Below are 15,110 nucleotides of genomic sequence, written 5' to 3'. Positions count from 1 at the left end.
CATTTAACCCCTCTAACAATTCTATGATTCTTGTCTATTTTACAAGATGAAGAAACAAATTCAAGTTTAAAACTTGCCCAAATTTATACAGATTTTGTTCTGACTGTATTTTTCTCCACCAGTCCATCCCGCGGTAGACAGGGCTTAGCAGTATAGGAACTGAGACTGACCCCTGGCTGCCAGATCCCAGATACGTGACGGGGTGGCCTCAGAGGTGGAGGTGTTTAGAGGAGGATGTGGACGGTGGTCTTGTGACCTCAGTCACAGCTTGTTCTTGACACCTGGACTCAGGAATTCTTATACAGACACATCCCATTAACAGTGCAGTCTCGTAAACGTGGGGAGAGTCCAGGAGAGGCCCAGCATCTCTTTAATCCTCCCCAAGCAGTCCTCTGTGGAAGGTGATAGTTCCCACATCCTGGGGAAGAGGCATGTAACTCAGGGACGTTGTTTCAGGCCTGTGGCTCTAAGCCTATACGCCTCCCTACCTTGCAGGTTCTCATCAGGTTCCCCATTCAGTAAAATATCTAGTGAAAGGGGAGGTTTTGACATGTGTAGGAATGAGCACAGTATACAAAGAGCTGTCAGAGACTTTGTGCGGCCTGCATAAAATAGCAGATGACGAAGAATGTCGTGTAAAACTTAGGGGTGTCCTTTCCACTTCTACATTTTTTTTTTTATGTGTCACTGTTAAGTTTCTGAAGTCAGAACCATCTTTTCCTAGATAAGTAAAGGTGACATCCTGGTGGTTGCAACTGGTCAACCTGAAATGGTGAAAGGGGAATGGATCAAACCTGGGGCGATAGTCATCGACTGTGGAATCAATTACGTCACAGGTAAGTGTTGCAGGGAAGAAGGTGGTTTCTGGAGGCAGGCTGGGAAAAGGAAGATGAAGCCTAAGCAAGAACCTTTTGTCCCGTTTTAGGCTTGACGTGTTAAGGTTCAGAGTGATCAGCCTGCCCTTGGGCGCGTGACGTTAATAGATGGCATAGTTGCCCCTTGGCGGGAAGCTGTGATTTTAGCCACTGTGCCGTGCAGTCCCAAGATGACCTAGAGATGGGGTGGTGTTTAGTCATTAAGTCATGTCTAACTCCTGCGACTGCATGGACTAGCCCACCAGGCTCCTTTGTCCATAGGATTTCCCAGGCAAGAATAGTGGAGTGGTTGCTATTTCTTTCTCCAGGTGATCTTACTGACCCAGGGATCAAACCCGGGTCTCCTGCATTGCAGATGGATTCTCTATAGACTGGAGCCACCAGGGAAGCCTCACCTTGAGTGGATTTTAGCAAAGGACAGTTAAAGTGTAGTGTGATCTTTACAAACTGCTTTGAAACTCCAGGAGAGGGATACATAGTGTCAAGAGGCCTCCAGTTAGGGCTTTGCAGAGGTGTTTGACCTGCACCTTTTCCAGACCAAGGATAATGCTAACATTATAGTCATGTCTGTAACTGTCCTTGAATCCTCATCCCTAAGGTACTCCTCATGGCCCTGTTTGGTTAGTAATAGCATCACCGTTCTTCCTTCCCGTGGGTCTGAAACCTTTCAGTTTCCCTCCCAATCATTCCACGTATGGATCCATTTTTAAATATTATGAATTTTTTCCCCTTCTATGGTCTCAGTGTCACCACCGAGTGTCCCCCTCTCCAGTGGATGCGCTACCATAAATGTCTCCCTGGCTTCCCTACCGCCAGCTGCCTCCCACTCCGGTCCATCTGCGTGCTCTTGCCAGGTTTGGGGGCTTGACGTGGACTTGTGAGCCTCTCTCTCCCGTGTCACCTGTCAGACTCCTCAGCCCCGTACTAGTTTCGGCCACCTCTGCGGGCTTTTTTCTCACATGCACTTTGTGAATACCTGTCTTAACTATTGTAAAGTGGACCATGTGCCCCCCCAACACACACACACACACACACACACGCCTGTTTTCCTTTGCAGCTCCTCTGCATCTTTAGTGGGACAGGCTGTTCTCTGATGAAGTTTTCAAACGTAAAAGCTGAAAGGACAGTTTAGTGATACTTGTGTACATACTTTGTGAGTTTAAAAAGGGAACAGTTTTTAATCAAGCGATCATTTCTGTGCATGGGGCACCACTCCAGGCCTTGGGCTACAGAGTCAAATAAAACTCATCTGTCATCTTCATTTTCAGCAACTTCCTGCCCACCTCTTCTCTGTCTGAAATGTCCATTCTTCCTTCCAAACCTTGTCTTATTTCCCTTCATCAAAAGAGGATCTCTCCTTTGAAAGTGCTTTTCTTCTCCCTCCCGTCCCACAGAACTTGGTGTTTCTCTCATCGTATGTGTCTCTGACTTTTTCTCCACTCGTCTGCCCATGGGTGCCTCGGGGCAGTGGTCTCTGTGGTGTCGTGTCCAGCTTAGGCCTGCTGACAGCAGGCCCTCATCTGTTGGATTGTTGAAGAGAGTTATAGCAAGAATATTCCTTTTTTCTCCCTTCCCATCTCAGGTTTGAAATATTGACACTAAGCTGCCAGGAACATTAGTCACTGTCAAGCCTTCCGTTTTTAACCTCCCTCCCACTCTCGGTACCATGATTTTAAGACAGTAGCTCACAATTGATCATTCATTGTCTTGTAGTGTAATTATCTGACGGGTGATAAAGAAATTGCTCTCCTATAACTCCTCACTTTCAGTACTTGCAATGTGACATTCAGGCTCATTGTGTTTAAAACCTTGCATCTTCTGTAACATAGTTCTGCTGTTGGCTTTTTTCTGTTTTGGACTGAATTTGAGAGATGAAAGAAGAAAAGCCTGGGTAGGGTTCTTGAGTCTCACAGTTTGGCATGAAATGCTGACTTACACTTGAAGCTTACCTCCCTTTCACATTTATTCCTCACATAGAAGGTGAAATATGAATAGTCAAAGTAGTATCTTTCCTCCTGGTCAGCTGTAGTTTTTTCTAGTCCTGGTCATTTAGGTGAATAAGCATCAACAAGCCTGGATGTTACTGTTCCCCAAGGAGGGCAGGATTGCTGTTACCAATCCATGGATGAGCAGAGGGACCTAAGACTGCTCTTTGCAAATGTTCATTCTTAAAGCACCATGTTCCACAGCTAGGCCACTTCTTAGCTCATATTTTGATTATTTAAATCATTTGCATGGTCCAGTCAGGGATAATGTCTTAAGTCATTTTCCAAATTCAGGATGAATTAAGGTATGTGGTTTTTTGTTGTTGTTTTTTTACGGAATTTTTTTTTTAAGATTCAAGTGCAGAGCAGAAAGTGTTGGCCAGAGAAACATGTGAAAGTGTTCTTTCTGCTTGGCTTACTAAAGATCATTTGAAAAGCTCTGGATTAATAGTGCTTTATTTGGCAAGGTTATAAAAGTGGAAACAGATTCCTCACTGCTCCCCCATCCAGTCTCAGTCTATTTAGTGTAGTGGCTTCTATGCTGAACCCTGTTACTAGGATCCCCAGATTACACATGAAGGACTTAACGTTTAGCTGGGTCTTTTTTTTTTTTTTTTTTTTTTTGCCATTCTGTCAGGCTTGTGGGATCTTCATTCCCCAACCAGGGACTGAACCTGTGCCCCTACAGGGGAAGCACAAGAGTACTAACCACCGGACCTCCAGGGAATTCCCTCAGCTGATCTTAAGTAGTTTTGTGCTAATAATTCCCAATGAAACAGAAATTCAGGGGCTGGGATAAGTAACCAAAATGTGTGTTGGTTACTGAAGCCATACGCTTAGATCGAGACATGGCTACGCTGACCACATTACACCCTCCATGAAACCCTGTCCATCTTCTCGACCCAGGGGTAGAACCCTGGTGTTCTGCACTGCAGGCAGATTCTTTACCATCTAAGCCGCTAGGGAAGCCCATGCATATATCAGAGGGCACTCAGGCCAGCCCTGATAGTGTTTGAAGGAGGGGCAGAGCTGAGCTCACACAGTTTAGCATTAAGCTGTGTAGTCGTTGATACATCTCCTGTACGTATGGAGAAACACAGGGAAAAAGGGACTAACATTCATAGAGAGAAGGAGGTGTAGGGGTATTTTTAGCTGACTTCGGTGTTAGAAAGTTGAAACCTATACAGAAGGCAGCGCTGAATTATATTTCCTTGGCATCTTGAAACAACCTTTGTGGTTATGGTAGGAAATGTTCTCCTGTTGCCATAACTTGTTGCCTTATAATCTAGAAACCTGAAACCATCGTAAGGATTTCTGTCCCCTGCCCCCTTAGAGTATGTATAGAAAATATGTATCTAGAATGGGTGGGGAAGGAAATGGCAACCCACTCCAGTATTCTTGCCTGGAGAATCCCATGGACAGAGGAGCCTGGTGGGCTACAGACCATGGGGTCACAAGAGTCGTACACGACTTAGCGACTAAACCAACCACCACATCTAGAATGGGAAGAGAAACCCTTATGTTTGGAGAATGTTTTTTTTTTTTTTTCAGTTTCAAGAAACACAATTTCTCCCTTGAGTCTTCACAAGCCTCTGAAATAGGTAGTGTTCATCCTTCTTTGCCCCTTTGGACTTTTCACGAGTAAGGAGCCCATAGGGGCTGAGGACTCCATCTTAGTAGAAGAGCCGATCCTAGAGCCGAGGTCACTTAATTCTGGGTTTTTGGCTGAACCTAAGCAATGGCAACCCACTCCAGTACTCTTGCCTGGAAAATCCCATGGATGGAGGAGCCTGGTAGGCTGCAGTCCATGGGGTCGCTAAGAGTCAGACATGACTGAGTGACTTCACTTTCACTTTTCACTTTCATGCATTGGAGAAGGAAATGGCAACCCACTCCAGTGTTCTTGCCTGGAGAATCCCAGGGACGGGGGAGCCTGGTGGGCTGCCGTCTATGGGGTCGCACAGAGTCGGACACGACTGAAGCGACTTAGCAGCAGCAGCAAGGTTTTCTTTCTTATTTCTGGTGTTCTGTTCAAAAAGATGAAATGGCTAAGATCCTACCAGGTCCTGCCTGGAAGCCTGAGAGCCTCAAGGTCCAGCCCTATCCCCAGCCTCTCCCAGAAGGGCTCTGAAGCCAAGTGTAGGATGTGGTTCGTGTGTGAGCAGTGATGCATCGTGGGATTTTTGTTCTCTTGAATAGCTATTCTTTGCTGCTGAGATTCGTAGTTGTTCTTGTATCCTTTTAAGGGGAGTGTAATTATATTCTTTGCCTTCTGCATACATTTAAGTAGCTGCTCGTCTTTGGAATTGGATGTTGAATTGTTCCTCCAGCTCATGCCTGGAGCTTACCACACGCTGACAGTCGCTGTGGAAACCGCATCTAGCAGCTGTGATATAGTTGGAGCTTTGTGCACCCAAAAAATCCCTTTGAAGGCCTTGGCAAATTAACATTTTAAAAGGTGCTTATTATATACTGGGTGGTTGGCTGTAAGAATACAAAACAGTTGGTATTTTATTTGCCACCTGACAGATGACAAAAGGATTCTCCTGGTTCTGAAAAACCACTTAAGCATCTTGGGGAATTTTGCAGGTAGAGTAAGTCTCTCCCTAGGAAATAGCAAATACCTGTTACCCCACAGCTTTTTAAAAGTAAAGCAGGCACTTGAACCAGATGGGTCAGCACCCCCTAAACTCAACTTAAGTTTTTGGAACAAGCTATTGTAATAATTGATCACATAACTTAGACATAAACACCAGGATTGCGATTCTGAGGCTGGGCTTTGATTTTTTTTTTTTTTTAAACCTCTTTGACCAGATGATACAAAACCAAATGGGAAGAAAATTGTGGGTGATGTAGCGTACACGGAAGCCAAGGAGAGGGCAAGCTTCATCACCCCCGTTCCTGGTGGCGTCGGGCCCATGACAGTGGCGATGCTAATGCAGGTGCGTGTGGGTGCAAGTTTCTATAATAGTTCTACAAAACTGATAGAATTCTAGGGAGTGCATTTCTCTTCAAGTAGAAATGTCATAGAACCTACTCAAAATCTGAGTAAGGATGTGAATATTTTGAAGAAAAAAAGGAAATGAAAGACCAAAGAAGTAGAATCAGTCATATTAATAAAGGGAATCAGGGGGAGCACGATTCTAATTTCCTCTGGAATGTGATAACTTCAGGGGGAAAAAAACTGTATAAACACCCTGGCTTTGCTCGGTCTGTTTTGGCTTACTGCCCTTCGAAACACACACCAGCTGATGGGGGCGAGGCACACAGCCCAGGGAGTCCTGGCTGCTCGTAGACTCTGGCCTACAGTTGAAGCGTGTTAATAGTCAGATCATGAAGCTGTTCATTTTGTAATTGAACTTGAGTGACCAGGATAAAGAATTGAGGTGGAGGTTAAAAAATCATCACCTCTTCTCAGTTCCATTCGTGTCATTTTGTTTAGAGCACAGTAGAGAGTGCAAAGCGTTTCTTGGAGAACTTCAAGCCAGGAAAGTGGATCATTCAGTATAACAAACTTAACCTGAAGACACCTGTGCCAAGGTAAAATATTTTACTGTTAAAAAAAAAAAATTACTGTTTTAAAACTCCGTGGATTGTTAGGTTTTTAACTGATGGTTAATGTGTATGCCCCTTCTGAAAGGGGTTGGAGTGTGTCATTACTACGATGGGATTCATAAAGGTTGATTCGTATTTTCTGTATTTCTTCTAAGTGACATTGATATATCACGGTCTTACAAGCCAAAGCCCATTGGTAACCTGGCTCGAGAAATTGGTCTGCGCACTGAAGAGGTAGAATTGTATGGTGAAACCAAGGCTAAAGTCCTGCTGTCGGCGCTGGAACGGCTGAAGCACCAGCCTGATGGGAAATACGTGGTGGTAACTGGGTATGACTTCTGTCCATTTGCCAATTGAATGTTAATGCTGATTATTATTACCAGAGGTTGCATTCGCACTTAGCATGTATTTGTGGAGGTTCTTTTAATTTGGTTTGGGCATTTTCATATGTCTTTACTGATTTGATCCTTACAGCAACCTTGTGAGGTATGAGTAGATTATAACCCTTCAGGGATGAGAAAATTTGTGAAAGTCATTCATCTAGTAGGTGGAAGAGTTTGAGTCTTAAAACCTGATCTTCAGATGAAAGTGCCTTTCTTTTTAGCCCCAAATCATTAATTCCGTAGATCTGTTGAGCATTCATCTATATTTTTGTTTTACTGAGTTAAAAGCTAGTTTTTGAGACTAAAATTGAGAAATTATGTAAGATTTTAGCAGTGTCTCTTACAAGGTAAAGTATATTTGCCCTTCACAGTCAGAAGAGCTAAAATGCAGGAGGTTTTTTTTTTTTTTTTTTAACTGGGAGAAAGTTACAACTAAGATTCTTGGAAAAGATCCCTTTCATGTCTTTCATCTTTCTGATTATTCAGACTAAGAGTTGTTCTCTAGGCTCTGTTAGATCTGACTTACTGATACACATGAGTTTAATTTATCTAAACTTAATTTTCCTTTTCTGCTTTCATCTTGAAGAATCACTCCAACACCCCTGGGAGAGGGGAAAAGCACAACCACGATTGGGTTGGTGCAGGCCCTCGGGGCCCATCTCCATCAGAATGTCTTTGCGTGTGTGCGACAGCCTTCTCAGGGGCCGACCTTTGGAATAAAAGGTATTTTAAAAAAAATTATTTATTTTCAGTTGGAGGAGGAATAAAATGTATAAGTGGGACCAGACTTGGGTGGCCAGAGGGCACCTGCCTCTCCTTTAGTCCTCTGGCCCACTTGGCCCATGAACATCTTGGTGGGCGGTGGTCTTCAGCTCGTTTAGACACTAGATGCGTCTTCATTACACCCCATCATGGTACTTCTGCTGAAAGCTTTCATCATTTCACCCCAGTTCCTACTGTCACTGTCTGACACCACACAGGGATTCCTGGATTGGGTGATACATAGCCAGGAGTGCTTTTATATGACTGATAGTCGATTGTCATAGTAACAAGTAAAGGTAATCATAACTGCTTCCCAGGGGCTTCCCAGGTGGCACTAATGGTAAAGAATCCACCTGCCAGTTTAAGAGACGCAGGATATGCAGGTTCAATCCCTGGGTCAGTAAGATCCCTTGGAGGAGGAAATGACAACCCACTCCAGTATTCTTGCCTGGATAATTCCATGGACAGAGAACTCTGGCTGGCTAACATCCATGGGGCCGCAAAGAGTCGGACACAACTGAGCAACTGAGCAGACAGTCACAACTGCTGATCACCATGGACTTCTCTAGAGACAAAGACAAACCCTACAGATGTTGCATGCTGAGGGAATAAGAAAAGCCTACACTTGCTGAGTATTAGGCTTCATGCCAGGTTTTTTGCTAAGCAGTTTATGCCTATTTCTCCTAAGATAGTTTTATCACCACTTAGAACAGTAACAGCTGGAACTCAGAGGAGCTTGGTCAAGGCACTATCATCGAGTACCAGGGAGAGCCCCCGGGTCTATCTCAAGGTCTAAGATAATACCATCAACACAGTGTTTCTTTTGATGAGATGAAAACACAACATCAGTAACTGTATTTCACTTTCAGTTTTTGGTAGCAGCAATACTCCAAACATCTTCTTGTAATTAAAATTAAAATTATATTTTTATTAATTATAATCGGTTAACTCAGAGTTAGCTTCATCATTTGCTTGGTGATAGGGTATTATATATTCTCCTTACTCTCATTACTACAAATGTTGATATGGGTACACCTTTGCCCTTCTTCAGCCTGTTGTTTAGCTATAAGTCCGTTGACTTAGTTCTGCTTTTGAGCTTGTCTTAACAACTCCCTTTTAGCTCAGAATGAGCCTTTTCCTGTTTATTGAACCCAGTATGGGCCAGCAAAAATCTAGCACTTAAGCTGTTTTCCACCATATGTGTCCTATTTAGGAAGAATTGCAGTCTCTGTGTTTATGTTGGTGTGTGTATTTTAAATATTCCTTTTTTTAAAATGCCAGAATAGCAGTTATGAGGGTAGGAAATTGAACAGGTTTGTCTTTATGTAACCGTCGGCTGGGTTTTTTAACAAATGTTAGGAATCATGGGGAACCTGTTTTTAAAGATAATGAGTAGGTATGTATGTGTTCATGGTTTTGTCAGTTAGAGTCACATTTCAGTTGAGAGACTATTCAGCATGAACAAGAGTGAGTGGTTTAGTCTGGTAAAGAAAATTAAGAAGCACTTGTTCAGATCTGTCCAAATGTTTGTAAAAAGTAAACAAATAATACTTGGTAAAGAAAATTAAGAATCACTTATTCAAATCTGTCCAAATATTTGTAAAAAGTAAATAATACGCGAGGCAGTTACAAAAACCGATTTGCTTTCATTTGATTTTCAAGTTATGAAGTGTGCTTAACATGAGTCCTCACCCTTGACCTGTCCTCTAGGTGGCGCTGCAGGCGGTGGCTACTCTCAGGTCATTCCTATGGAAGAGGTAACGCAGTCCAGAATTTGGCTGAATCAGATCTTTTATTATAGTTTTTCCTTCCTGGAATTGAAGTCTATCGCAGAGATCTTAGTAGACAAACAACTCGTTTGCTCGGCAGAAGCAATACTTAGAAGAAAAACATCTTAATTTGTAAACTTCTAAACAGCTTACTTTTTTGATATGACAAGGACTTCAAAGCCTGGCTTTCAGTGGAAGTAACGTTAAGCAAGCAATCAGATGTGGCACAAGAGAGGGGAAAACCAACATGCAGTGAATTCAAAGTAATAACCACAGAAGTGGGAGCAGCATACAGGAATGGAGCTCCAGTGTACTCCTTGCTCACTATTGAAAGCTCATGAGTGTGTCCTTTCTAATCCAGTGTCACTATTGATCCCAGTGGTGTGGCATTTGTGGCTACTAGCCAGATCTCTTAGGGAAGGTCCCAGTCCCTTCTGAGGACAGATAGGCATTTGTTCTCAAGGGCTATTGGGTGTTTGTCCACTAGCTGTGCTGCCGTCCGTTTTCCATTGGCTTTACCATAGGGATAGGTTTGGTCATGATAGATTGACTGTTGGAAAGATACAAAGAAGTTTTAAGACTGATGTGGCTTCCACCCTATTGTAGTTTAATCTCCACCTCACTGGTGACATCCATGCCATCACTGCAGCTAATAACCTTGTGGCCGCAGCCATCGATGCCCGTATGTTCCATGAAGAGACCCAGACAGACAAGGTAGGCTGCTCAGACCCCACAGACACTTTGAGAAGGTTTGAATTAATGTTGGTCCAGTGGGTGCTGATAATGCAGGTAGCAAGGCAGTGGGGTTCTTTTCACTTAAAAACTCTTGTGCTCCTTTTCTTTAAGGCTCTTTTTAATCGTTTGGTGCCATCAGTAAATGGAGTGAGAAAGTTCTCCGATATCCAAATCCGGAGGTTGCGGGTAAGCCTTTTCCTTGTTCTTTTTTGTTATTATGTGGAATTAGGTGATTGATAATCTCCTTAGAGTAGCCTATTTTGGACAGGTTCATTTAGTAATCATAAGGTCATGATATACACAGCGGAGATTGGTGGCAGAGGTTGTTTCTCATTTGTCTGTGAGTTTTTAGTGAAAAAAGCAGAAATCTGACAACCTGCCCTCAGCTAAGAAAAAGAATGACACTTCCTTTACAGCATGGGTGTAGGAGTCAGGATGCCAGCATGGCAGCTTCGGGAGTTTCAATACTTGCTCATCCCAGCATTGGGAGCTTAGCAAGATTATTGCTACTGTATTTTATTTGAATCTCTAATGCAAATATATAGTTATTAAACATACACTGTACTGTATGACCCAGAAATTCTACCTCTAGGTATTTACCCAAGAGAAATGCAAACTTTTATGTGTATTCATATAAAAACATGAATTTTTTTAGCAGCTCTGTTAATAATCTGCAAAATCTAGAGACAATCCAAATGGCCTTCAGTGAATGAATGGATAAACAAACTGGTACATCCGTACCATGAATGAATGAATGAACTGATACAACAACTTGAATGAATCTCAAGGGCATTATGTTTTGTGGAAGAAAATGTCTCAAACGGTTGCATACCGTATGCTTGCATTTATTTATATGACAATCTCAAAAGACAGAGCTATAGTGATGGAGAATGGGTCAGTGGGTGCCAGCAGTTACGGGTCAGGGACAGTGTGACTATAAAGGGGTAGCACAGGGGAATTTTAAAAATAAAACTCAAAAGTATATTCCTGTGTTACTTTTACATATGAAAGAAATATTGTACATCTATAAATCTTAGACTGCCTGGCACATGTAAGCATTCAGTAAATGGTATGTGCTGCCTTGTTACCAATATTAGTTATACTCACCTTATTTTTAATTTTTTGCAACTTGTATTTTGATGCTGTAAGAATAGTACACAAGGTCCCCTGTACCCAGATGCAGTCATTGTTTGCATTTTGCCCTACTTACTTTACCGTGCTGTCACGTGTATGCATATGCGTTTTTCTCTAGACATGAGAAAAACTGACTTTTACACAATTTGATATTGCTTAGCTTCTCTTGTTTTCACACCTCCCCAAAAATACTATGCAGAAAATAAGTCAGCTCCTACCTTGTTATGTCAGAGAATTGTGTTCTGCAAGTATGGTGGAAAGAGCAGGCAACTGATCTTAACCTTTGTTGGTAGAACTTTCTGTCAGTGTGTGGGGAGGGGCTGGACTCAGTGTTTAAATGATCCTTTAAAATGCTCTAGGGTTTGAAAACGAGGGATTTGTCCGTGGCCGCAGAACCCCTCGACAGGTTAGAACGAGAACATTGGTCCCCTGTTTCCTGGTTCCCAAACTTTCTCTCCTGAACTTTGTTTTCTCAGTCTAACCCCCTGGCTTAGTCAAGAGTGGGTTGTCAGGACTTCCCTGGTGGTCCAGTGGCTAAGACTCCATACTTCCAAGGCAGGGGGTCTGGGTTCGATGCCTGCTCAGGGAACTAGATCCCACGTGCTGCAACCAAGAGTTTGCATACTGCAGCTAAAGATGCCACAGTGAAGATCAAAGGTCCCGCATGCCGCAGCCAAGACCCAGTGCAACCAAAGAAGTAAATAGTGGATTATCAACCGCAGATTCGCAACTTAGCGACTGAGGGTTTTGCTGACCTCTGTAAACAATATCACGTTCCAGGCTTGTGAGGCTGTTTGACAAGCCCATGAGCACCAACTCTGAAAACACACCTGAGGTTTGAAAACAAAGTCCTATTGGCATAGGAAGGAAACTACGGGAAGAGTAGGGCTTGCTGAGGCCACTCAGCTCTACTAAGAGTTATGAGAAAAGGAGGGTATGTTTTAAAGGAATTTTCCATTTCAGGATGTGACCACGGTACACATTGTAAATAGACAAATTTCCAAGTTCCATGAGGAGGAAGAGACAAAGCTTTCTTATGCCTTTTGAAACAGTAAGAAGGAATAAACAATAGGGCTACTTCAAAAGCATGTACTGTGCTAGAGCGATGTTTTTTCTTTTCCTCTGCATTGAAAAGACTATCCCTTTATATATTTCAAAATATTAGCATATTATTTTTTTAAAAAAACATTAAAAGTGATTTCCATTGATTTTTATTGATTGCTACTTGTTTTGGCCATTTCTGATTTTGCATTTGACTTGGGCTTCTCAGTTGTTTGATTGAAAAAGCTTTGCACTTCTTTTCCTTTCAATATGTTTGCATATGGTGAATTAGTATGACATGTTTTGGTCACTGTGCTTACATAAGGCTTTGGTTAGGGAAATGCCTCTGGTGTTCAGTAATAGGGACAAATGTGTTACTCATGCCTTGGTACATGTGTGAGTGGTATTAATAAAGATTTAGCTAAAGGGATCATAATTTGCCCTTCTGAATTTAACATGGTTTATATTTCCTAGACTTATAACCTAAAATATATGGTTTATATTTAAGACTTCCCTGGTGGTTCATATGGTAAAGCGTCTGTCTACAATGAGGGAGACCTGGGTTCAATCCCTGGGTTGGGAAGATTCCCTGGAGAAGGAAATGGCAACCCACTCCAGTACTCTTGCCTAGAAAATCCCATGGACGGAGGAGCCTGGTGCAGGCTACTGCCCATGGGGTTGCAAAGAGTCAGACACGACTTCACTTTCACTTTCATTTTCACTTTCATATTTCCTAGAGGGGACCCTATCTGGAGCTAAGGATAAAAATCTTTTTTAAAATTTTATTTGCTTTGTTTGTTTTGTCTTATTTTTGTTTTAATTTTTTTATCTCTTCAGAGACTAGGCATTGAAAAGACTGACCCTGCCACACTGACAGATGAAGAGATAAACAGATTTGCAAGATTGGACATTGATCCAGAAACTATAACTTGGCAAAGAGGTACCAGAGCAGGGCGTACGCCCCATTGGTTCAGTTATGCCGCACACCCCATGCCCTCCCTAAAAGGTGGTAAAACAGGAGGTCCAGAGCTTGGGTATTCTTGTGTTCATGGTTAATGGCTGACCAAGATGGCAACTTACTCCTTTTCCTGGCCACCTCTACCAGTCTCTCTCCTTATTAGCTGTAATCAAACCTGCTTTTGTTTGGTCAGTTGGACATTTTGCTGGCTTTGCAGTGTTCATTGGTGAGGATGGTTTTAAGGAAGTTCATGCACAAACCAGAAGTAACATTTTTGCAAGTTTCATTTTATACAGCAAGTTTCGGTGTCATGAAGTACAGAAGTAATATTTAATCACTTCTTGAATCATGTTGCCCTTTATTCTTAGAATTCTTGTCTGGCATAAGTGACTTGATTTTTCTTGTAGCTCTGGAGCTTGCCTACTCATTTTTACCTCATTTTGTTAAACTCTCTTTTAACAAAATAGGTAGCCTTGTAGGTCTAAACATTTAGCAAGTTGAAGAGTGAGTTGCCTGGTTTCCCTGCCATATGTTGCCTTTCTTTATATCAGCCAGCATGGCTTAGTTTTTTATTTTGTACCAACAGTGCATCCATGCAAACTCTATCATTGCTGAGAAGGAATTTTTATCCAGGTGCACAGAATGCAGCTAACAAGTAATTTATTGACTGTTTTTGTGATTGTCATTGGCCCAATAACTGTGCTAGCTAATGGCATTTTTAAGGTAACTCTCTTAACATCTAAAATTACACTGATATTTCTTTTCCTTTGTTTCAGTAGCTTTAACCCTATGGTATAATACTTTGTGAGGAATAAAGATCCGGTTTGAAAATTTGGTATCTCCTTCACTTTTCCGTTGCTTTATATGTAATTTCATGCTTTCTGAGAAGGTAGAAGTAGACAAGGGAAAAAATAGATCATACCCATTGGCTGTTTTATACACAGAAATTAGATACAAGGAACTTGACACTATTTATAAAAAAAAAAGGATAAACTCCAACAACTGATTACATCCTTCACTGTCAACATGGGGTTGTGTGTGTGTCTCCAAGTGCTGTACAAGACACTGCTTTTAGTGTTTAAATATGGTATTATGGGAAAAAATTTAGCATGTTATCAAGTACCTTAAAAATGCCTCTCCTCTTTGATCCACCCTAAAAGTATGAACTGGTTTGCCACTGTTGTTCATTCTGTGTTTTGTTGCTATTTTTGGCATGTCATACAAAAAACAAAGTGAAAGTGAAAAGTGAAGTCGCTCAGTCATGTCCGACTCTTTGCGACCCCATAGACGGTAGCCTACCGGGTTCCTCTGTCCATGGGATCTTCCAGGCAATAGTACTGGAGTGGATTGCCATTTCCTTCTCCAGGGGATCTTCCCAACCCAGGGCTCGAACCCGGGTCTCCTGCATTGTAGACAGATGCTTTACTGTCTGAGCCACCAGCGAAGTCCACAAAAACTGGGAATATATTAAAATGTTCACTGTAGTTAGACGTAGGCGGTGGGATTAAGAGTAGTTAGTAGGTTGAGCTAAGCCATGTTTTCCAAGGGTATGCAATTGGATCGATGTTGTGTCATCAGAATGGAAACTATTCCATCTGCACATACTAAGGAAAGAGCTGGTCTGTCACCCAGCCTGCTTCACAAGGCCTTGCCCTTGCCCTGTGTTTATGGCCCCTGTGGTTCTCAGGGTTGTGTAAAATCAGTGAGTCATCCTATGGACCAGCACAAACCTTGACCTTTTGAAACAGTGTGACCTGCTCTGTTTTCTGTGGAATTTGGAATATGCTTTGAAACAGAGTCCAGATTTCTAGTTATTAATAATTGTTTGAATTCTCTAGAAAGCGTAAACAAAGCCACTCTACAATCCTGTCCTTGATCCCTGCACATTAACAGTACGTGAGCATCATTTCTAA

The 15,110-nt window shown here is 42.3% G+C and overlaps 1 protein-coding gene across 2 annotated transcripts in view; it reads left to right on the top strand.

Moving 5' to 3' along the window:
- MTHFD1 (methylenetetrahydrofolate dehydrogenase, cyclohydrolase and formyltetrahydrofolate synthetase 1) overlaps positions 1-15,110 on the top strand; it is a 60,602-nt gene that overhangs the window by 27,943 nt on the left and 17,549 nt on the right. For both annotated transcript variants that reach the window (XM_025295369.3, XM_025295370.3), the window contains exons 8-16: positions 725-836; positions 5,675-5,802; positions 6,303-6,400; positions 6,571-6,744; positions 7,385-7,521; positions 9,271-9,317; positions 9,936-10,043; positions 10,176-10,250; positions 13,077-13,179. In XM_025295369.3, the coding sequence (XP_025151154.1) occupies positions 725-836; positions 5,675-5,802; positions 6,303-6,400; positions 6,571-6,744; positions 7,385-7,521; positions 9,271-9,317; positions 9,936-10,043; positions 10,176-10,250; positions 13,077-13,179 (982 nt within the window). The remainder of the gene's footprint in view (positions 1-724; positions 837-5,674; positions 5,803-6,302; positions 6,401-6,570; positions 6,745-7,384; positions 7,522-9,270; positions 9,318-9,935; positions 10,044-10,175; positions 10,251-13,076; positions 13,180-15,110) is intronic.

This window comes from Bubalus bubalis, chromosome 11 (assembly GCF_019923935.1).
Source record: "Bubalus bubalis isolate 160015118507 breed Murrah chromosome 11, NDDB_SH_1, whole genome shotgun sequence".
NCBI classification, from domain to species: Eukaryota; Metazoa; Chordata; class Mammalia; order Artiodactyla; family Bovidae; genus Bubalus; species Bubalus bubalis.
This window is presented reverse-complemented; position numbering and strand designations above follow the sequence as displayed.